The 25,150-nt window shown below is 42.5% G+C and overlaps 1 protein-coding gene across 2 annotated transcripts in view; it reads right to left on the bottom strand.

The window, feature by feature from the left end:
- Positions 1 to 5,066: 5,066 nt before the first annotated feature.
- The window catches only part of otud7a (OTU deubiquitinase 7A), a 290,260-nt gene continuing 270,176 nt past the window's right edge, over positions 5,067 to 25,150 (bottom strand). For both annotated transcript variants that reach the window (XM_059945829.1, XM_059945827.1), the window contains 3 exons: positions 16,369 to 16,480; positions 10,194 to 10,278; positions 5,067 to 8,667 (listed from right to left, as the gene is read on the bottom strand). In XM_059945829.1, coding sequence (XP_059801812.1) covers positions 7,303 to 8,667; positions 10,194 to 10,278; positions 16,369 to 16,480 — 1,562 coding nt within the window. In that variant the 3' untranslated portion in view covers positions 5,067 to 7,302. The remainder of the gene's footprint in view (positions 8,668 to 10,193; positions 10,279 to 16,368; positions 16,481 to 25,150) is intronic.

Here is a 25,150-nt window from a genome sequence, read left to right as displayed (position 1 = left end):
AGGCAGGGTGTTGGTCATAAACCACCTGGTGGCCTCCATGTTGTGGTACCGGATGGTCACCTTGGCCCCACCTGTCCTCTTTGTCACAAGAATGCACAAGGTTAGTGGACTTCTTCTGGGGTAACAGGAAACACTAGGTCTCTGCGGCAGTCTTGTCAACCTGGTGGCCTCCATGTTGTGGTACCGGCAGTCACCCAATGGGAGAGGTTGGACAGATGCTGGAGTGTGTCTGTACACAGCCGGTGGCTCTCCACCTCAGGGCTCTGCAGAAATTCCCTCCCAGGTGGCACATGTCGGTGATGTACTTTCTCCAGAGGGGCTGCTGCCTTCACGAAGAGTTGCGGCTGCCACCAATGGCCATCAGCCGTGCTGCTTTGCGGAGTCTGTCCAGCTTCAATCAGGACCTATGCAGAGTCTGGAACATGGTTGCTTCAGGTCAGGAATCTCACAGAAAGTGGAATCCTAGCCAACACCTGCCCTACCTCTGCACTACTGGAGCTGCTTGTTGGGCCCAGGCCCTGTAATCTTATCCAAGAGCTAATCCCACACAACTTGAGCCATCTTTCAACACCCACAATCCTATTCAGGGATGCAAGTAGGAGGTATTTATATGGGCTGCTTCTCCACATCCTCCACTTCGTAGTCCTTGTCCACTGTCTCAACATGCCATGGCAGGCGGTCTTTCCACCTAGAGGTGGTGGGGGGGGGGTGCTGGGCCCAAATGGAAGTCCCTTTAGGAAGGGATTTCTTCCCATGCACCTTAGGGATCTGGGGTGGAGGCTGCTGTATAGAAAAGTGCCTTGTAATAATTTACTTATTTTGTACACAGACCTCCCAGCCGCATGTCACTTCTGCGGAATTGAGGAGACATGGAGCATGCTCCTTTCTTGTGTATCTGTGAGGACTGCTTCTTGCCTCCTGGTTACATTTTAGCCCCACTTTAGGGGGCATGGAGGGATGAGGATGTCCTTGACAACTTGCTCCTGGGACTGGTGGAAACAGCTATCCGTGGGTCCTGGAAATGGGTGGCGGAGGGATCTGCCCAGACAGACTGCCTGGCAATGCTTGTGGGGGGGGGGGGGGATGTCCATAACCAGGTAACCATTGAGAAGGAACACGCGCTGTCCACGGCTCCAAGGGGGATTAGTGCTATCATTGACAGGGATGGAAACATTTCAGTTTAATGTTGATTGTCTAGTACACCCATGATTGTGTAGCCAAGTTTCCGTCGAACTCAATATATAAGTTTGTTGATGACACCACAATTGTAGGCCGTTTCTTGGGTAATGATGAGTCTGAGTACAGAGAGGAAATTAAGAACCTGGTGGCATGGTGCGAAGACAATAACCTATCCCTCAACGTCAGCAAGATGAAGGAATTGGTTGTTGACTTCAGAAGGAGTAGCGGACTGCACAACCCCATCTACATTGGTGGTGCGCAGGTGGAACAGGTCAAAAGCTTTAAGTTCCTCAGGGTGAATATCACAAATGACCTGACTTGGTCTAACCAAGCAGAGTCCACTGCCAAGAAGGCCCACCAGCACCTTTACTTCCTGAGAAAGCTGAAGAAATTTGGCCTGTCCCCTAAAACCCTAATTTTTATAGATGCACCATAGAAAGCATTCTTCTAGGGTGCATCACAGCCTGGTATGGATGTTTTCCTGTCCAAGACCGGAGAAAGCTGCAGAAGATCATGAACATAGCCCAGCACATCACACAAACCAATCTTCCATCCTTGTACTCACTTTACACCGCACACTGTCGGAGCAGGATAATAAAGAACATGACCCACCCAGCCAAAACACTTTTTGTCCCTCTTCCCTCTGGAAGAAGGTTCAGGAGCATGAAGATTCGTACGGCCAGATTTGGGAACATCTTCTTTCCAACTGTGATAAGACTGCTGAACAGATCCTGAGCCGGATCTGGGCCGTACCTTCGAAATATCCGGACTTGACTTTCAGTACCTTACTTACCCTTTTCTATTTTCTAATTATGATTTATAATTTAAAATTTTATTATATTTACTTCCATTTGTACTTCAGGGAGCGCAAAGCACAGAATCAAATATCGCTGTGATGATTGTACGCTCTAGTATCAATTGTTTGGTGACAATAAAGTATAATAAAGTAGTAGTTGTGTAGCAATTGTGTTAGTCAGTAAAGACACTTTGTAAAAGAAAGAGGGGACGGGGTGGATTTTTTATATATCAGAAAGAGAAATTAATATTTATGTCATCAGATTGGAGGCTAACCAGACGGAAAATATGGTTTTGTTTCTCCATCCTGAGGGTGCCCTCATTGTAGCACAAGAAGAGGCCATGGATTGATGTATCTGGATGGGAATCAGAATTGGAATTAAAATCTTTGGGCACCAGATAGTGCTGCTTTTGGCAGATGGAGCAGAGGTGTTTGACAAAGCGGTCCCCCAATTTATAATAGGTCTCACCAATGTAGAGGCCTCATTGGTAACACCGGACACAATAGATGAAGTGTTGCTTCACCTGGAAGGACTGTTTGGGATCCTGAATGGAGGTGAGGGAAGGGTTGAATGGGCAGCTGTAGCACTGGCCGCTTGCAGGGATAAATGTTAGGAGAGACGAGTGGACATGGGTATCATGGAAAATGGGGGGGGGGGTGAGGTGGAGGTAAAGATATGTCTGGTGGTAGGATCCTTTGGAGATGATGGAAGTTATGGAAGAAACGGAAGCTCATGGGGTGATAGGTAAGGACACTGTTAAGGTGATGGGAAGATAAAGTGACTGCGACAGGACCATTTTCACTAGTAGAGGGTTGACCTTAAAGAGATTTATAAAAGCATGAAGGAGCATAAATATTCAAATTCTTATTCAGCGCAGGTAATCTAAAATTAGGTTTAAGGTGAAACCATTAAAGGACAGAGGGTGATTGCTATAAGGAATATGCTGCTAGAGGAGGTAGAGAAGGGAGGCACAATGTTTAAAACTTACTTTAAACAATTCAAAATTAAGCAATTAATGTTTAAACCATTCAAAAATGTGGATAGGAAAAATGAGGGATATGGGCTACATGCAGGTAATGGTTGGCATGGACAAGTTGGGCTGATGGCCTGTTTGCATGCTGTATAACTCTCAATCTATAGAGAAGTTTGGGTGACCTGCATTTACTCTTGGATTTAAACACTGCACCTTTGCACAAGACAGAAAACATTAGCTGAAGAAAAGCACCATTTCCTCAGACTCAGGCTTGAAAAGGATTAATCAGGGATACAGCACCAATTTGTTGGTGGGAGGTCCTTTTTAGCAAATTAATTCAGTTTTTTTAAGTGAGTAAGTCAAAGGAAGTATTGTTATGCAGTTTATATGGACCTCAGTACAGCCCTCTTCAGTGTGTATTTAAACTTTTTATAGTCATCAAGGGATTCACTTGTCTCTGATCTCCAAAACTCAATATTTGCTTGCTCTTTTCTTTTCAACCAGAGCTTCAATATCTCATCAGCCAGGGTTCCCTAAACTTGCCAAGTTTACCCTTTATCTTAAGAGGATCATGCTGCCCTCAGACTCTTGATATCATACTCTTTAAAACCTCCCACTTGTTATTTGTTCCCTTCCTTGTAAACAGGCTCATACAATCAACCTCTGCTAGATCCTTCCTAATTCACTCAAAATTGACCTTTAGTACCTTAACTTGTGGGCCTGACCTATTCTTTCCATGAGTATCGTAAAATAATTGAATTATGCTCACTCAAGGCAAAGTGCTCCCTGACTGCCGCTTCAATTACTTGCCCTGTTTTGTTCCCTAAGGCAGAGATACTGACTTCTGTGCGATATGACTAAGCTTATTGTACTTAACTCGACTGGGTTCTAAAACGAACGGAGTTGTTAAATTTTGTTTACAGCTTCTAAAATATACATTAATCAGTAAATAAATTAGTATGCAACTTTGCATGAAATTACTCTAAACTGACTTATTTCAAACAGAAAGTGCTGAACAAATCTTGATTTTTCAAGACTATGCTTGTAAAGCTAGATAGAGAAAAGCATCTTTCATTTGAAGCTGTAATCTGGCCTTAGCTTCATCGGATGTCAACTTATGAAAGAAATGCTAGCCTTCCTTGATTACTGGGTTATATCACTCAGTTTCTAGGTCATTTAAAGCATAGGGAAAATGTTTCACATGGATTGATTGCAAGACAGGAATTGTCAATGTTTTATAATGAATGTGCAGTTCAAGTGTGTGTTTACCTTCCTCAAATTACATTTTAAACTCTGACAAGGCTTTGTGAATCTGTGATAGTGAAACTGCACCAGAGCCAAGTTAATCTATTTTTATTCTCATCAAATGCCCAAGCTTATTGATGTATGTTGTAGATGCTGTTGTAAATTAACACCACTTTGCATACAGCAATTAAATCCACAAAGAATGGACCTTACCTCAGACTAGATCGAAAGAGGGAATTGTCCTGATCCACATCTTAAACAAGGTAAATGAACATATCAACATAAGAGTCTCATTTTATTTTACAGTATGCATAAGGGTTGCATCTGCATTTTAACATGAGCCAAATATGATGAGATGTATGTTACTTTCCTTAGATCTCTACCTGATATGGAGCACAAAGGTTGTGTAGAGTGCAGTTTACATTCAAAATAATTAAATAACCAGGGCTAACATTCTGAACATTGAGAAACTGTTACAAAATAGTCATGTGCTTGAATCCAAATGCACAGAAATAAAAGAATATATTGACAATAAAATTAATGAGTTTACTTTTTTTCTCTCAGGAAGTGCATTAACTAGATGCTTATCCTCAGCAGGATATTAAATAATGCAGGGATCTCCCAGCAAATCCTGATCCAACACTTAGCAGAATTTCTCCTGTAATTTACAAGGACAATGGTTATTGATCAGAAGCAGCAAGACTGGATATTGGTTGTCCCTCTATCTCTAATGCATTTGGAATGGCCCACCTGTAACCAAGTTAGCTGATGTAAAAAGGCATCCTGGTTGGATCAGTCTCTCAGACACTCTGATTAACAATCCACAATTAAACAATGATATATCTTAATTTCAGAAAGACACAGAAAACATTACAATACAAGAATTCAGAATAACTTGGGTTTTAATTTTTCAGTGCAAGTTGGGCAACAAACATTTAAAACAATGCATAATATTATGATCAATCAAGAAAGGTAATGTGTTACACATTGAACATACTATCTGATCGCATCCTATACTTTAGCTTCAATCCATTATTTAATATATGACTTTAATGCCAGCGATCAGGTTTGGCATTAGGCTTCAATAGTTTCTTGAAAATCTCAAGCTCCAAACCATTTGAAAATCTTGGGATGATCATATATACTGTAGAAAAACATTTCAGGACAACTTACCCAAGTTAAGCAAAAGCTACTATACTGTCCAATATTTCAAAGGACCTTATCAAGTTTCTTGAACTCACTTTTATCCTCTATAGGTCAAAACACTTTTATCATTTTACTAAATTCTTAGCCACATCACAATTTATTTCTTGTTGAGAAATCCAACACAAAAAATAATTATTTTGTCCTTTGAAAGTTTAGTGAACCCACACCTGCCCTGAAAGTTCACAATATCCAGTAAATATAAACTTTACTTCAATTTCCATAGAAGATGATTCAATGGATGATCCCATGACCACCTTCCTCCCATGCCCAATGGAATGAGAGTTTTAATGAAGTAGGTTAGCACTTTAAACTCACTTGCATTTTCCTTGAGTAATTCCTCACACCTCTGGGGTACAAACTGAACCAGAGTGGATTAGAAATGGGTACCTTCCCTCACATTGTAAGAGTATGTAAGAGTGTGAACAAAAGCTTGAGGCAGCAAAGCTGCCAGATAATATAAATAGCAAACATAACACAGGAATCAAAGTATTTGTGCAAGTTCACTCTATTCGCATTCCTCACTATATGTTTTGGTTAATTAAATAGACAGCACTGACATTGGGCATGACACTGCCAAAAGAGAAAATTGCAATGCCTGTAAAACCACTTAAGGTTGCAGGGAGAGGAAAGTGGCATTGGGGAGTGGGGGGAAGCCAAAAGTAAACCCCATCCCATCATTTTTGCTTGTCATTGTGTGCATAGTGCTAAGAATCAGTATTGAACAAAACATTTCCACAGTTTCAGTTCATATTAAAGCAAAAGACAAAAAATATTGAAAATAAAAGCCACACAGAAATAGTCTGCCTTACGTTATTAAATAAACTAGTAAATACTCCCTTGGCATAATTTACAGGTCATCTGGATCTGAAGCAGTGTGGTGATATTCAGCTACTAATCTAGTCAGACCCTTTAAGGCCACTGTCTAATACTCACGTTTAAGAAGATGAAAAGACAAATATAGCCAGCTGTGTCTGGTTATGAACTTTTAACAATCACTAGACAAGTGAATCTAGGGTTCTGGATTTAGGTCAAAAGATCCCAGGTCACTGGCTTTTTTTCTCTTTTCCATTGCCTTGCTTCTGTACTAGTAAGTACTTTCTACAGACAGGAGATGTGTGGCTTTCTTTTTGAGATATTCTAAGCTGTAACAGCAAAATAAATACAACAGATGCTTTACAGCACAACACTGGATTGAGGCTATCATTTAAATACTGAAAATCAGCTTTGGGAAAACTGCTTTCCCCAAACAAAATTGCATGTTTACTAAGTATCAAAATCTGAACACTCAAGCCACTCCCAAGCTCACTAGAGCTCATAAACATATATCATAATGCTCTACTGTATGCCTCTAAATAGTTTCAGCAATTTAATAATCTATTAAAGTGGCAATTGTCTTTTAATAAAAAGCGCAAAATATTGCTTTGCAGCATATTTGTGAAAATAATATAAAAATAATTTCTATATTACAATTTTTAAACTTTTGCTTGTAAAGTTCCATCATAATGATCTTCTAGTTCACAAACACATAAATAATTGGTTACTTTCTGCTATATTTTACCTTTACAGTTGTAATTAATGTGCAAATTATCACTGGAATTAATTTTGCAATAGATTAATTAAAAAAACATACACATCGGAATATAATCAACTATTTGGTAACAGTCCGTGAAGAAGTAACAGAAAAGGTCTTCTCCTGCCCTGGATAGTGGGCAGGAATTTGGGTCTGGCGTTTCAGTCCTGGAGGCACAGATGTTCCAATCGATCAAACTGCAGTGCAGCTCCAGGACTCTCAAAATGGAATGAACCCCTGATCCTGGTTGATTTACATTTAGCAAATTGCTCATCAAAATATTTTTTATGACAGAGTTTGTTAATTCAGAACTTTGCATATAACCATCACGGTCAAACAGACTTGTTTGCTCGCTGCCTGCGTTTGAGCTCCTCCTTGTAACAGTAGGAGCAGTAAAATTCTGTTTCTGGACGGCCATAGAAGGGGCAGTTGTGCTGTTTGCATCGGTTCTGTTGTATGGAATAAGGCGGAGCTGCCGTACTTCTCACTCTGCTATTTTCTTCACTCTGCCACACAAAGGAAGAGTCCTCATCGGCATATTCCAAATAGTCACTCATTTCACCAGAACCAAACCCATTGGTATATGTGTGGCTTTTGTGTTCAGGGGGCAGCAAACATTTTAGAGGTTCCATGGTTTCCACAGTGGGGAGGCCTGATAGACCCACAGGACAATAGCTTTGATAAGATAGTGAGCGACTATGCTGTGGATAAGTTGCACATGTTTTCAGAGAACTGATGACAGGTGGCTGATTATCACTTAGATAACTCGATGGCTCAGATCTCACATCAGATACATGGATGACATGCTGCAATAAAGCTGGCATATGGGTAAAGTGGGCAGAGGTGAGAGTGCCAGCTGTAGGGGTTTCACTGTTCAGAGGTGAAGTGCTCATGGATACCTGGTCATGGGCTCCCTGCTGTTCAGAGCTCAGGTAACCCATATGGCTTTGAGAAGAGCCCTGAGGAGTGTCCTCTTGTGAATTTGGTTCTAACTTGGTTTGGGATGGCTCTTGCTCTTCCTTTTTACACACAGAGTTGCTGCATGACTTCTTTTCTACCTCTTTGCGCTTTTGTTCTTGCTCTGCGTTGAAGCGCTCCTGAGCTGTGGTCAAGTAATAATTAATCATCTCCTCATGAAACTGGTGCCTATGACTGGTCAACAGAAGACCAGCAAAAATGAATTTCCTCTCGCCTTGCATAGCAGCTCTCAGTATGTTGAGGCTGAGTTTGACATCAGTGCTGTATTTCCATTGATCAGAATGTTTCTCTACTGGAGATTTAACAGAGACATTTGATTTATCAGTAGGGGATGAACTCGCAGAATGCGATGACTCCTCTTTGCTTTCTTTCCGAGTTTTGTTGGATTCTTTCTTCTTGAGTTTGTCTCCAGTCTCCCCATTCCGGCCATTGCTTGTGTTTCCTCTGCTGATCTTTCCATGCACCAGTCCACCAAGACCTCCCATGTTCTTTTTAATTTTAATTCCCAGAGTTTTACTAAGGCTCCCAAGCTTATTTGCAACAGAATCTGTCCTATTCTTTTCCTTGTCCTTTTTCTGTTTTTCTCCTTTCTTATTTCTGTTTCCATTCAGGTTGGAGTTGCTGCAGATAGAATCTCTATCTGACTCCATCGAATCAGCTAGGGAATGGACGTCTTCCCCAGCTGAAGCAGTTGGTGATTCTGGTTGGGCCAAAGGTGCCTGTCAATGCAAATTTTTCAAAAATAACTTTATAATTATATCTGATAACAACTGAGAAAAAAATCATTACAAGGTCTATCCACTGCTATCTGATTTTAGTTGCACAGTTTACACAATAGTATAACAATTCACTTTGGGTACCTCATCAAAATAGGCTACATGAACAAGCTTTGAGTGGCATCAAGTGCAGGCTCATTTTCTTCAACAAATACAATGGCATAAGATGACTAGCCCTTGTCAAGATCCTCTCTCAACTACATAACAGACGACTCTCTGATCCCAACAATTCTGAGATAGCATCAAATGTTGTTGCAAGATCATCAGCTCTTTGATCTGCCTGAAACTTGTTGGTTTTCTCATACAATGAGACACCTGCAAGGGAATGCTGCCAGCTGGCACTAGTTTGTTCTAAGGGATGCATTGAGCTTGATGCAGGCAATGTAAAGGCTTTGTGTAGAAAAACTGCAGTCCAAGGTCCTGTTGCAATCGGACATTGACGGGTTAAGCCCTGTGCAAAAAGCTTCTTAAACACTTCGATTTGTATGGTTCAACAGTGCCAAAGATGCTAATATTACATATGTATAGAAATAGTAACACTACAAACGTAGAGATCAAACAACATTGTAAAAGTAGAGAAAGCTGTGCACTGTTCTTGTATTTCTTCTATGTAATTTTATGGATAAAGTGTTTATTTTTTGAAAAAAAAAACTACAGAGCACCTAGTTGACCATTCTTCCTGCATTTCAAGGGGGTGAAGATCACCTACAGAATCCAATCTGGCACAATGACTGGGAAATGTTAACGGTACAGTCTGGGGCAACCGACAGAGTGTGAGTGTGTGTGTGTGTGTGTGTGTGTGTGTGTGTGTGTGTGTGTGTGTGTGTGTGTGTGTGTGTGTGTGTGTGTGTGTGTGTGTGTGTGTGTGTGTGTGTGTGTGTGTGTGTGTGTGTGTGTATGTATGTACAGGTGCACGCGTGCACATATATATACCTGAACGTGTTTGCACATGACTGTATCCGTGTGAGTGTGTGTCTGCATGTTTGTGTGGGAATGATAGGGAGAAGCAATTAGGTAAGGGACAGTGAGAAGTGGAGTTGGAAGAAGACAGAGGCAAGTTGGTAATAGGTGCAAGCAGGGAAACAGAGGAAAAGCAGATGGAGCCAGATGGGGGGGGGGGGGGGTTAGGGTGTAGGCGAAGATGGGGCTAGCCACTGACAGGTGGTAAGTAGGAACAAAAGGTCAGAGGTGCTGGGAATCTGATAAATAGTGATCATGGAAGCCATTAGGAGGGAGGTGAAGGACATATGGAATCAGAAGGGGAATACTGGAGCAAGGGACACAGATGCTGGAACCTGGAGCAAAATAATCTGATGGAAAAACTCAGCAGGTTAAGCAGCATCCTTAGGAGGAAATAAATTGTTGACATTTGGATTGAAATGCTATAGATTGTTAATTCTATTCTATAGGACAATTTACTCACAGCATAATCCTCTGGCACTTCTCCTAAAATATGGGAGAGAGCTTACCCTTGTTTCAGCAGGAATACAAATCCAGGATACATTCATATAGCTGTGCAGTAAGTGAAGCTTCGCTTCCAGGGAGAGGATCAAACTGGGAGAGAAGAATGCACAGTGACATAGCATCGAAACAGAAAACACTGTCAGTGACAAATATAACAACTTCTCTTGTGAAATTAAAAAAATACAGACTCAGTCAATCTAGATGTCACCAGATGAAGGCCTTTTACAAAGCGCCACATGAGTCTGATTAACAAGCTACGAGCCCAATGTACTACAGGAAAGATCCTAGCATTGATAAAGCAGTGGCTGATAGGCAGGAGGCAAAGAGTGAGAATAAAGGAGCCTTTTCTGACTGGCTGTCGGTGACTAGTGGGGTCTGTGTTGGGACCGATTTTTTAATGTTACATGTCAATATTTGGAATAATGGAATGAATGGCTTTGTTGCATAGTTTGCAGATGATATGAAGATAGGTGGAGGGGCAGGTAGTTTTGAGGGATTAGAGGGGCTAAAGAAGGACATGGAGAGTGAATATGGCGTGGATGTTTCCTAAGGTGGGGAGTCGAAGACCAGAGGACGCAGCCTCAGAAAAGAGGGGGTTTCTTTTAGAACAGAGATGAGGTGGAATTTCTTTAGCCAGAGAGTGGTGAATCCGTGGAATTTTTGCCACAGCTAGCTGTGGAGGCCGAGTGAAACCCCTTTTTTACCAGGCGTCTTGAGAGATGTGGCTCTTTAGTCCCTCACTAACAGCCACTGGACTTGGAAGTAAGATAACTGCCTCACTCAAACTCCATATGGTCTAGGGTCGATGTGACTTGGGTTCCACCAGACCAGGAGAGCTGTTCTGGTGTGAGAGCTGGTGTGAGTTTTGACCACTCACACCCCCAATCTGAGCGAATACTGTGTATGTATAATTACCACTTGCAATTATTACCCATTGGCAAGAAATGACAGATCCTACACTGCATACAATTATAAAATAAGTATATTTATAATTTCAGCTTTACTGAACAGTTAGTAGGGAAAAGAAAAAGAAAAAGAAAAGAGCCCATTACAGTTAACCCCAGTCTAGATGTGCACACAAGTTGGAGCTAGCTCATCTTGAAGTTGTCTTTAACTCGCACGCTGGACCCACAGTCTGCGTGAAAGCACACATCACCTTCTGAGCATTGCTCGAAATCCACCCCAAACAAACAGGCTCAGCATTCTCTAAAACCTTCTCCCTGGAACCTTCTCCCTTCTAGAACCACTATCCTGGCTGGCTGACATACACTCCTAAACTGAACAACATAACTCCTTATCTTCAGCTCAAACCCAAACATGCTAATAGCAGAACAGACTGCTCTTACAGAACTGCTAAAATGAAATGCCTACAGCATAGCAGTAAAAATCTTAACCAGAGTGTGACACAAATATTTGTGTATACTTCAGGCAGAGGTTGATAGATTACAGATTATATAGGACATGATGGGATACGGGGAGAAGGCAGGAGATTGGGGCTGAGAGGAAAATTAGATCAGCCATGATGAAATGACTCAATGGACCAAATGGCCTAATTCTGCTCCTATATCTTATGGTTTAATGAAACCGAAAGCCAATGTTCACACTCGTAAATGAAAAAAACTCTGCAAGTAGTTCTTTAGTTGCAGAGTATAAACTCAAACCTATGGCTGGACCAGATCATTAATCAATCCATATAATTTTCAAAAGGACAAAAAGTCACTTTGAAATTAATGAATACATAGAAACATAGAAAACCTACAGGACAATACAGGCCCTTCAGTCCACAAAGCTGTGCCAAGCATGTTCTTACTTTAGAAATTGCCCCTTACAGTTCAAGGTCGTACACAGGGCCCATATGTCTAAAACAAAATTAACTCGCATTTACCCAGATGTTAATCCCTGCTGCGACAAATGCAAGAGGGGCGAGACTTCCCTTATTTACATGTATTGGACATCCCCTAGCTTGGAAAAATACTGGAAAGATGTTTCCCAAACTCTATCCCGAATACTGAAGTACAATTTGGAACCTAAGCCTTTGATTGCTCTTTTTGGCACGTCCAGAGAGGGGGACACACACCTATGTCTGACCAAACTCGCACACTTCTCTTTTGCTTCTCTTTTGGCCAGGCCCGCAGTCTTGCTCAGGTGGAGGGATGTTGCCCTGCCCTCCCATGCTCGGTGGCTCAGGGACATCATGTTCAGTCTATACCTTGAGAAGATCCATTATACAATTCTCAACTTGGACATAAAGTTCCAAAATCTGTGGGGACTCTTTCTTGAATATTTTCAGAATTCCCAGTCAAACTAAAGGTCTATCCTTTCTTCCTTTCTTCTGCCTGACCTCCAACATTTTCCAGTAAAATTCTATGGACTCAGATTTGTAAACATACAACAGTCTACTTATTAGGAAAATACGCCTTCTCTATACCAATGCAGCTCTGTGGGGACAAAGGATCTGTTCAACCCATTTTGCTAATGCAATGATGGCTTGGAGATGGGGATTGGGAGGGGTGGGTCAGGGCATGGAGAAAAAAAAATACCTAGGGTTACCCATAGCCTTCTATTTTTCTGAGCTCCATATACCTGTCCAGGAGTCTCTGAAAAGACCCTATCATATCCACCTCTGCTACCATTGCCAATAGCCCATTCCAAGCACTCACCACTTGCTGCGGAAAAAACTTAACCTTGACATCTCCTCTGTACCTACTTCCAAGCACCCTTAAAACTGTGTCCTCTCGAGCAAGCCATTTCAGCACTGGGAAAAAGCCTCTGATTATCCACCTGATCAATGTCTCTCATCATCTTATACACTTCTATCAGGTCACCTCTCATCCTCCATCGCTCCAAGGAGAAAAGGCCGAGTTCACTCAACCTATTCTTATAAGGCATGCTCCGCAATTCAGGCAACATCCATGTAAATCTCCTTTGCATGCTTTCTATGGTTTCCACATCCTTCCTATAGTGAGGTGACCAGAACTGAGCACAGTACTCCAAATGGGGACTGACCAGGGTCCTATATATCTTCAACATGATCTCTCGGCTCTTAGACTCAATCCCACGATTGATGAAGGCCAATGCACCATATGCTTTCTTAACCAGAGTCAACCTGCGCAGCAGCTTTGAGTGTCCTATGCACTCGGAACCCAAGATCCCTCTGCCAGGAGTCTTACCATTAATACTATATCTGTCAATAAGCCTAACATGGGGTACATTATCAAATGCCTTGCTGAAATCCATATACACTACATCTACTGCTCTACCTTCTTCAGTGTGTTTAGTCACATCCTCAAAAAATTCAATCAGGCTCATAAGACACAACCTACCTTTCACAAAGCCATGCTGACTATTCCTAATTGTATTACGCCTCTCCAAATGTTCATAAATCCTGCCTCTCAGGATCTTCTCCATCAACCTACCAACCACTGAAATAAGACTTACTGGTCTATAATTTCCTGGGCTATCTCTATTTCCTTTCTTGAATAATGGAACCATATCTGCAACCCTCCAATCCTCTGGAACCTTTTCTGTTCCCATTGGTGATGCAAAGTTCACCGCCAGAGGGTCAGCAATCTCCTCCCTTGCCTCCCACGGCAGCCTGGGTACATCTCGTCTGGTCCCAGTGACTTATCCAACTTGATGCTTCCCAAAAGCTCCAGCACATCCTCTTACTTAATATCTACATGGTCAAGCTTTTCAGTCCACTGTAAGTTATCCCTATAATCACCAAGACCCTTTTCCATAGTGAATACTGAAGAAAAGTACTCATTAAGTACCTCTGCTATCTCCTCCGATTCCATACACATTTTTCCACTGTCACACTTGATTGGTCCTATTCTCTGACATCTTATCCTCTTGCTCTTCACATACTTGTAGAATGCCTTGGGTGTCTTAATCCTGTCTGCCAAGGCTTTCTCATGGTCTCTTCTGGCTCTCCTAATTTCTTTCTTAAGCTCCTTCTTGCTAGCCTTATAACCTTCTAGATCTCTATCATTACCTAATTTTTTGAACCTTTCATAAGCTCTTCTTTTGTTCTTGACCAGATTTACAACAGCCTTTGTACATCACGGTTGCTGTACCCTATCATCCGTTCCATCTCATTGAAATGTACCTATGCAGAACTCCACGCAAATACCCCCTGAACATTTGCCACATTCCTTCCATACATTTCCCCGAGAACATCTGTTCCCAATTTATATTTCCAAGTTCCTGCTTGATAGCCTCGTATTTCCCCTTACTCTAATTAAATGCATTCCTAACTTGTCTGTTCCTATCCCTCGCCAATGCTATGGTAAAGGAGACAGAATTGTGATCTCTATCTCCAAAATGCTCTCCCACTGAGAGACCTGACAGCTGAGCAGGTTCATTTCCCAATACCAGATCAAGTACAGTCTCTCCTCTTCCAGGCTTATCTACATATTGTGTAAAGAAACCTTCTTGAACACATCTGACAAACTCCACCCTATCTAAACCTCTCGCTCTAGGGACATGTCAATCAATATTTGGGAAATTAAAATTTCCCAGTAGAGTTATTGACCCCTTCCTGTTTCTAACTTCCACCCACAGAGATTCAGTAGACAATCCCTCCAAAACTTCCTCCTTTTCTGCAGCCGTGACACTATTTCAGATCAGCAGTGCCATGCCCCCACCTCTTTTGCCTCCCTCCCTGTCCTTTCTGAAACATCTAAAGTCTGGCACTCGAAGTAACCATTCCTGCCCCTGAGCCATCCAAGTCTCTATAGTAGCCACAACATCATAGCTCCAAGTACTGACCCACACTCTAAGCTCATCCGCTTTGTTCATAATACTCCTTGCACTAAAATATACACATCTCAAACCATCAGTCTGAGCGCACCCCTTCTCTATCACCTATCTGTCCTCCCTCTCGCACTGTCTCCAAGCTTTCTCTATTTGTGAGCCAACTGCCTCTTCCTCTGTCTCTTCAGTTTGGTTCCCACCCCCAAGCAATCCTAGTTTAAACTCTTCCCAATAACCTTAGCAAAACTCCCCGCCATGATATTGGTCCCCTTCAGATTCAAGTGCAACACGTCCTTTTTGTACAGGTCACTCCTGCCCTAAAAGAGGTCCCAATGATGCAGAAATCTGAATCTCTGCCCCCTGCTCCAATCCCCCAGCCATGCATTTATCCTCCACCTCATTCTATTCCTATACTCACCGTCACGTGGCACAGGCAGTAATCCTGAGATTACTACTTTTGAGGTCCTGCTTCTCAACTTTCTTCCCAACTCCCTGTAGTCTGCTTTCAGGATCTCCTCCCTTTTCCTGCCAATGTCATTGGTACCAATAAGTACCACAACCTCTGGCTGTTCTCCTTCCCACTTCAGGATATTGTGGATGTGATCAGAAACATCCCTGATCCTGGCACCTGGGAGACAAACTACCATCCGTGGTTCTTTCCTGTATCCACAGAATCGCCTGTCTAACCTCCTAACTATAGAGTCCCCTATCACTGCTGCCATCCTCTTGCTTTCCCTACCCTTCTGAGCCACGGGGCCAGACTCTGTGCTAGTGGCTTCCCCCAGGTGGGCTGTCACCCCCAACAGCACTCAAAAAGAGTACTTATTGTTAAGGGGTACAGCCACAGAGGTGCTCTCTAGTGTATGATTCCTGCCCTTCCCTCTCCTGACTATTACCCACTTATCTGTCTCCCCAGGCCCCAGTGTGACTACCTGTCTATAGATCCTCTCTATCACCTCCTCACTTTCTCTGACCAGATGAAGGTCATCGAGCTGCATCTCCAGTTCCCTAACATGGTCCCTAAGATGCTGCAGCTTGACACACCTGGTGCAGATGTGGCCATCCGGGAGGCTGGGAGTCTCCCGGACTTCCCATATCAGACACCAAGCACAGAACTCCGGCTTCACACACATTCTTCCTGTCTGTATTCTACACCGGCTACCTACCTCGCCTCGACCCATTATTGCCAAAGCCTTTCTGCTCTGTCTCCCTCTACTCTGACACCCACTCTATAAGGTGTCTCCTTAAAACTTCTTCTCGCTGTTCTCACACGCTTGTGCAGTTGTGCCCTGATCAAACAGCTGAAGAAATAACTGTCTCCCTTTAAACTCTTCTTGTTGTTTTCACTGGCTGATGTCCACATGCTTGAGCAGTCATGCCCCGATCAAATCACTGAAGAAATTACAAGGAACTATAACCACTTACTTAGCCAGTTTGGTGTTGTCATTATCATCCTTTCCCCATTCCCAATTCTTTGGATCTGTTGCAAAGTGCAAGGGTAGCAGTCTGTGTTCTGAATCAGTCAAAGGAATTGCAGCTAAAAGACAGAAAGTATTTGTACATTTAATAAAAGTGAAGATTCTGGAATGTCAAATTAGGTTAGGTGTCTAAAGTGAAAATTGTATCTCTTTCCTGTACCTTTCTCTTTGCATTCTTACAAAGAAACATAAAAATTGTTGCATGCAAGTTTGATTTAAATGTTTAAGAGAAATTTAGATAGGTACATAGATGGTAGGGGTATGGAAGACTATGGTCTGGGTGTCCCAACAAGACAAACAAGCAACCAAAGTGCAAAAAAACCCATCTTTGCAAATACTAAAGAAAAAAAATAAACAATAGAAATCAAGGACATGAAATGATGAGTGCTTGGAAGTGAGTCCATACATAGTTGGAACGGTTCAGTGATGGGGCAAGTTAATTTGACTGAAGTTATCCCACAGGTTCAAGAGCTTGATGGTTGAGAGGTAGGAACTGTTTCTGAACCTGCTGGTGTGGGCCTTGAGGCTCCTGTACTTCCTTCCTGATGGCAGCAGTGAGAAGAGAGCGTGGCTTAACTGGTGGAGGTCCCTGATAATGGATGCTGTTTTCCTGAGACAGTGCTCCATGTAGATGTGCTCAAAGTGGAAGAGCTTTAGCCATGATGGACTGAGCCATATCCCACGATTTTCCATTCAAGGGGGTTGAAGTTTCTATACCAAGCCATGATGTATTCAGTCAATATACTCTCTACCACATATCAATAGATGTTTGTCAAAGTTTTGCATGTCATGCCGAATCTTCACAAACTTATAAGAAAGTAGAGGCACTGCTGTGCTTTCTTTGTAATTGTACTTAAGTGCTGGGCCCAGGACAGTCTTCTGAATTTATTATATCGAGGAATTTAGAGTTCAAAATCAGAGTCAGGTTTATTGGGTGACCACACCCAATGAGAACTGATTTGGAGACCACCTCCTCCTGAAGTAAATGTTCAGCTTCTTTCTGAAATTTAGTAAGAGGTTGTTGTGATGCCATTCAACCAGATTTTCAAACTTCCTCCTCCATGCTGATTCATCACCACCCTTGATTTGACTAATGACAGTGGTGTTATCAGCAAACTTAAGTATGGCATTGGAATTGAGCTTAGCCCCACAATCATAAGTGAGTAGAGCAAGGGGCTAAGCACACAGCGTTGTAGTGCACCTGTGCTGAAGGACATTGTGGAGATGTTGTTGCCAGTCTGAACTGACCGAGGTCTACAAGTGAGGAAATAGAAGATCCAATTGCACAAGGAGGTGTTGAGGCCAAGGTCTTGAAGCTTGTTGATTAGTTTTGAGGAGATGATAGTATTGAATGCCAAGCTGTAGTTGATACGGAGCATCTTTGGTGACCAGATGTTCCAGGGTTGAGTGAAGAGCCAATGAGATGGCATCTGTATTGCCTGTTGTACTGGCAGCAAATTGGAGCAGATCCAAGTCGCATCACAGGAAGGAGTTGATATGTTTTATCACCAACCTCTCAAAGCACTTTAGCAAAGAGGATGTAAGTGCTACTGGACTATAGACATTGAGGCAGGTTACCATACTCTTCTTAGGCACCGGTATAATTGAAGCCTGCTTGAAGCAGGTGGATACCTCAGACTGTCAAAGCAAGATGCTAAAGATATTAGTAAACATGCTAGTCAATTGTAGCTATGGGTCTCAGCCATGCCTGCCTTTTTGTCTTTCTCCTTTGGTTTCTCCCACTTCCTTCAAACAAAAGGCATAGCCATAGGTACTCGCATCGGCCCCAGCTATGCCTGCCTTTCTTTTGGCTACTTGGAACAGTCTGTACTCCAAGCCTACACTGGTGAAACTCCCCCACTTTTCCTACACTGCATTGATGATTGCACTGGTGCAGCTTCCTGCACCTATGCCGAGCTTGTCGACTTCATCAACTTTGCTTCCAACTTTCACCCTGCTCTCAAATTTACCTGGTCCATTTCTGACACTTCCCTCCCCTTTTTCAATCTGTCTCTATCTCTGGAGCCAGCTTATCCATAAATGTCTACTACAAACCCACTGATTCTCATGTCTACCTGGACTATGCCTCTTCCCACCCTGTTACTTGTAAAACTGCCATCCCATTCTCTCAATTCCATTTTCTCCGCCACATCTGCTCACAGGATGAGGTTTTTCATTCCAGAATGAAGGAGATGTCCTCTTTCTTCAAAGGGGCTTCCCTTCCTCCACCATCAATGCTAGTCTCAACCACATCTCTTCCATTTCGGATATGTCTGCCCTCATCCCATCCTCCCACCACCTCACCAGGGATAGGGTTCCTCTTATCCTCACCTACCACCCCCACAGCCTCTGTGTCCAGCACACAATCCTCCATAACTTCTGCCATCTCCAATGGGATCCTACCACCAAGGACATCTTTCCCTCCCCACCCCACTTTCTGCACTTTGTAGGGATCCCTACATGACTCCCTTGTCCATTCATCCCTTCCCACTAACGTCCCTCCTGACACTTATCCTTGCATGTGGAACAAGTACTATACCAGCTCCCTAGCTACCATTCAGGGCCCAAAACAGTCCTTCCAGGTGAAGTGACATTTTTCACCTGTGAGTCTGTTGGGTCATCTACCATACCTGGTGCTCCCAGTGTGGCCTCTTGTATAATGGTGAGATCCGATGTACAAATGTTTGTAGATTGGGAGATGGTTTTGCCATGCACCTATGTTCCGTCCACCAGAAAAAGTGGGATCTCCTAGTGGCCATCCATTTTAATTCCATTTCCCATTCCCATTATGACATGTCCATCCATGGCCTCCTTTACTGTCGCAATGAGGCCACACTCAGGTTGAAGGAGCAATACCATAAGATTATAAAATATAGGAGTAGAAATAGACCATTCAGCCCATCTAGTCTGCTCTGCCATTCCATTATGGCTGATGTCAGATCCCACTCAACCTCTTCCACCTGCCTTCGCCATATGCTTTGATGCACTGACACTGATCAGGACACGATCAACTTCTGCCTTAAATATACCCACAGACTTGGCCTCCACCACAGTTTGTGGCAGAGAATTCCACAAATTCACTACTCTCTGGCAAAAAAAATTACCTTGTTCTAAAAGTTCAGCCCTGAATTTTGAGGCTGTGCCATCTAGTTCTAGATACCCCCACCAGAGGAAACATCCACCCTATTTAGTCCTTTCAACATTTCGGTAGGTTTCAATGAGATCCTCCTACATTCTTCCAAATTCCAGTGAGTACAGGCCAAAAGCTGCCAAACAATCCTCATATATTAATCCCTTCATTCCTCTGGACTTTCTCAAGACAACACATTCTTTCTGAGATAAGGGACCTAAAACTGTTGACAGACAGACAGACATACTTTATTGATCCCGAGGGAAATTGGGTTTCGTTACAGTTGCACCAACCAAGAATAGTGAAGAAATATAGCAATATAAAACCTTAAATAATTAAATAATAATAAGTTAATCATGCCCAGTGGAAAATACTCCAAGTGCAGCCAGAAGTGCAGTCCAAGTGGACAATACTCCAAGTGCAGCCAGAATACCTTATATTCCGCCTGGATAGCATCCAGCCTGATGGCATGAACCTTTATTTCTCCAGCTTCCGGTTCCCCATTCTCTACTCTTTATTGCCCATCCCCTTTTCCCTCTCTCACCTTATTTCCTTGCCTGCTCATCGCTTCCCTCTGATGCTCCTCCCCTTCTTCTTTCTTCCATGCCCTTCTGTCCTCTCCCTATTAGATTTCCCCTTCTCCAGCCCTATACCTCTTTCACCAATCAACTTTCCAGCTCTTTCCTTCACCCCTCCTCCTCTCAGTTTCACCTGTCACCTTGTGTTTCTTCCTCCCTTCTCCCCACCTTCTTACTCTGACTCATCTATTTTTCTCCAGTCCTGCTGAAGGGTCTTGGCCTGAAACGTCTTTGCCAGTAGATACTTCCTGGCCTGCTGAGTTGCTCCAGCACTTTGCGTGTGTTGGTCAGTTAATCAGCATAAGTCTTTCATACTTGGACATGTACCCCATCTGGGCTGGATGCTTTCCGTGAGTTCACTCTCCTGAATGATGCTCTCATGTTGGCCTTAGAGACGGAAATCACAGGGTCATAGGAGGCTGTGGGAGTTTGTGAAGGTTCCTCCATGCTTTGATGGTCAAAGCGAACATAGAAAGTATAGAGCTCATCTCAGTGTGAAGCCTAGTTGTCACCTATGTTACTGGATTTTGCTTCATAAGAAATGATAGTATTCAAGCCCTGCTACAACTGTAGTTCACTCTTCAATGATTCAAGTTGGCCCTGAGATGGCCTTCCGGAAGTCATGCCTAGACCTCCTGTATCTTACTTGGTCACCAGACTTGAACGCTTCTGATCTGGCCTTCAGCAAATTGCTGATCTCATGGTTCATCCAGGCCTTCTGGTTGGAGAAGACTCTTAGTGACTCATCTACAACTGTTTTTATAAAGTCTATATCAGCACATTCAGGACCTTTGATGAATCCTTGAACAAAACCCAGTCCAGTGACTTGAAGCAATCCTGTAGCTGCTCCTCTGCCTCCTGCGACTATCTCTTGGTTGCCCTTATCTCTGGAGCCTTGCTCTTTAGTCTCTGTCTGTATGCAGGTAGGAGGCAGACAGCCAGGTGATCAGATTTTCCAAAAATGCAACCTAGGCATGGAGTGGTAGGTATTTCTTATCACAATATAGCAGTGGTGTAATGTGTTGGGACCTCTGGTAATGGGCAGAGATTTCTTTAAACAAGACTGATTGAAGTGCCCGACTATGGTTTGAAATGTATTGGGGTAGACTTTTTCTTGTTTGGCGACAACAGCGTGCAGAGTCTCAAGTGCCTGATTACAGTTGGCTAGTGGTGGTATGTAAACTGCGGTCAGGATTACGGAGGTACATGATCGTTAGGTGTTCCAGGTTTTGGGGGAACACTAGCACAATTAAAATTGCACATCGGAGCATCACAGAGAGTTTATCTAGAAACACACACCCCCTTCTTTTGCCTTTTCCAAATCAGCAGTTTGATCTAACCTATGTATCAAGAAATTTTCAGTTCTGATTGTTGAATCTGGCGTACTTGGAGTAAGCATGTCTGGGTAAAATACTGAACACAGCAATTCCTCATTTCCCTGATACAGCAATCTTGCCCTTAGGTCCCCGATCTTGTTCTCCAGTGACTGCATATTGGCTAGCAAGATGCTGGATAGAAGGGTTCTCATTCCTCCATGCATCAGCTTGTCTTGTACTCTCTCCTCATGCCTTGCTTTCAGCCATAAACCTCTGTCTCCGTACCTGCTTGCTTGAGATTTAAGTCTGCTGAGTCCTTCGGAAGATGGCAAAATCTGTAGTTTATTAAGACAGTTCAAAAGTACTTTGCTTATAGGGAAATTACAAGCTGTAGATTGCACTGGGAGTAACTCAAGAAAAGTGTATTTATTTAGAAGTTCTGTATACAGCCCACAGAACGTCACCATGGTTCACTGGTGCCCTCTTACTTTGGCCAGTTGATAATGGTGTCCCTCCAGTCGCTGGTGCTAGCAGCACTGCTATTTAGCACAGGCAACATTTAAACATTTTCTTTATTAAACTTTCTTTTACTGTGAGATATAGGGTGTAAGACATATTCCAAATGGGTGTTTAAGATCAAAAGGGCCTGTTTTCAAGCTGTTGACACTGTGAGACAATATGGACAGAGATCTTAAGGTGAATGAGATGGACCAGGATGTATATGTTACTAAATCTTTAAGAGTGACAGGAAATACTAATAGCACAATTAAAGCTTAAAAGAAATCAGAACCTAAGTAAGTCAAAGTTATGTTAATGTTGAAGGTTTATAAACATTGATAAGGTCCCAACTGAAGCACTGAATTCAATTTTGATCACCCCTTCTAGGCCGAGGAGAGTACGCTGCAAACATTGGCCAAATAAGATGCTGTAGATTTTGGGGTCGGGAGGCAGAAAATAGACTGGTCGAAAAAGTCAGTGTTTCAAGTGGCTATGTGTGGGATGATTTGTCCTGAAACACTGACCATCCCTACAAATGATGCTAGACCAACAGATCTTCCAGCAGCTTTGATTTTTGATGTAGAAAACACTTATTGGTGTGGCTCTACAGACTGGTTTAGACCGGAGAAGCTGAGGATGTTTACCCACATTGAAAATAAGTTGAAAGGAGATTTGATAGAAGATTACAAGATTACAGGTTTACTTCAGGTAGATAGAAGTAAGCTGTTTCAATCAGTAGATTGTTCAAAACCTGGGGACATAAGACTTCAACTGATAAGCAATGGAAGGTATGCAACAAAAAGTCCTTTTTTAATCCATGATAGATAACGACGTGCAAATCATTTCTGCAAACTAGTTGATACAGAATCAATCTAGGTTTTTAAAGGAATTGAATAAGGATCTGAGTGAGGGAAATCAAATTTCTGGGTTATGACAAAAAGGTAAAGGAACTCCATCGATTGATCCATGAGAGGCCAGTAGGGAGACAATGAATATTACAACACAGTACAAGTATTCAGCCCACCTTGTTGTGCCAACCATTTAACCTACTCTAAGATTAATCCAATCATTCCGTCCCACATAACCCTCCATTGTTTTTATCATCTCTGTGCCAAGCTAAGAGATTCTTAAATTCCATCATGTATTTGCCACTACCTCCACCCCGGCAAGGACTCCATGCACCCACCACTCTCAGAGGTAAAGATTCAACTTCTAACACTCCCGCTGTACTTTCCTCCAATCACCTTAAAGTAATGCCCCATTGCATTAGCCATTTCTGACCTGGGAAAAAGTCTCTGGCTAGCCACTCAATCTGTGCCTCTTATCATCTTGTACACCTATATCAAGTCGCCTCCCATCCTCCTTCACTCCAGAGAAAAGCTTTACCTCATGTGGCCTATCTTCATAAGACTTACCCTCTAGTCCAGGCAGTGTTCTCACTAAAGCTTCCACATCCATCCTACAATAAGACGAGCAGAACTGAACACAATACTCCAAGTAAGGCTTTAAAAAGCGCATGCTCTTGAACTCAATCCCCCAACTAAAGAAAACCAACATACCTTCTTACCAACCTTATCATATGGCACTATACATTGAGGGATCTATGAATATGGGCCCCAGGATCCCACTGTTCCTCCACACTGCTAAGGATCCTGCCATTAACCTGGTATTCTGCCTTCAAATTCAACCTTCCAAAAGGAAACACTTCATGTTCAAATAACCTCATCCTGTGCCATTGTGATTCAATTATTCTAGTTGATGATTAGTTGGCAACATATTGCCTTTATCTGCTGTATGTTTCAGCAGGAACAAATTTAATTTCTAGGTTTCTATTTTTTATCGCAGGAAGTCATAACCAATAAAATGACTTTTCAAATGATGCCATCATCATTATAGAATAAATATGGCACACAACCTGTCCATAAATTGACGATCTCCATTGTCCTTAGAGTCACAGAATAATTTATGATTAGGACAGAAAGTGGCTTGATTAATTATCTTATTTTAGGAAATAAAACTTCTATGGTTCAAACTTACTATTGCACTGCTAGTCTTTATTTTATACTCAACTTTCTGAAGCGGGGCTAAGACCTATAATTTTCTGAGTGAGATGTAAAAGTGCCATGATAATGCCCTGGTGTGAATCATTATTCCATATAAAATGAACACTGACTCAGTTTTGAAATAATTCAATTAGCTTCTTGATATTTTTACAGTAATGGAGAAATAAAAAATTGATATTAAATACTGTGATAGGCAAGCATTAAAACAATTGTGCACCTTTTAAGAAACGTGCACTGAGAGGGCAGCATACCATGCCAATGATGTCACAGCATGTATAATTAGTTAAAATGTGTAGAGACACAGGAGTCTGCAGTTCTAGAATCTGGAGCAAAATAGACACAACTGGCTGAGTAGGCAGCCTCGAAGGAGTGAAATGGAGGGTTTATATTTTGGATCAAGACCCTTCATCTGGACTCAAAAAGTAGAGAGGTGATAGCCTGTATGAAGAGATGAGGAGTAGGGGTGGAGGGAAGAAGATTGGAAAAAGCAATGGACTGGAAAGTGAAAGATGAAGAGGAAGGAATCTGATAGGAAAGGGAGACAGAACATTGAACCAAACAAAAGAGGTGGGTAAGCTGACAGGGAAGCCAGGAAGAGGACCAGTAGGAGGGGTATGAGGGTGAAGGGTGGATGGGAAAAGAAACGCTGATGTTAGGTTGAGGAGGTTGAAGTGTAGCTGTGTAGGAGGATCTGGGTAGATCTGGAGGACACAGCAAAGGGACAGAGGACAAACAGGATGCTGAAATCAATATTCATGAGGTTGTGTTGTAAACTACCTCAGGTGGAACATGAGGAGTTGTTCCTCAATTCTGGATTTGGCCTCAGTCTGGCTGTGAAAGAGGCTGAGGACCATAAGACCCAGGAGCAGAATTAAGCCACCCCATTCTCCTGCCTTCTCCCCATAACCTTTGATGTCTTGACTAATCAAGAACCTTCAACCTCTGCTTTAAATATATCCAATAACTTGGCCTCCACAGCTGTTCAGGGCAATAAATTCCACATATTCAGTACCCTCCTGCTGAAGAAATTCCTTCTTATCTTTGTTCTAAATGGATATCCCTCTATTCTGAGGCTGTGCTGTCTGGTCCTAGATACACTCTCCATCCTCACCATATCCACCCTCTCTAGGCCTTTCAAAATTCT

Source organism: Hypanus sabinus, chromosome 21 (genome assembly GCF_030144855.1).
Source record: "Hypanus sabinus isolate sHypSab1 chromosome 21, sHypSab1.hap1, whole genome shotgun sequence".
Classification (NCBI taxonomy): domain Eukaryota; kingdom Metazoa; phylum Chordata; class Chondrichthyes; order Myliobatiformes; family Dasyatidae; genus Hypanus; species Hypanus sabinus.
Note: the sequence above shows the minus strand (reverse complement) of the source record. Positions and strands in the feature narration are given on the sequence as shown.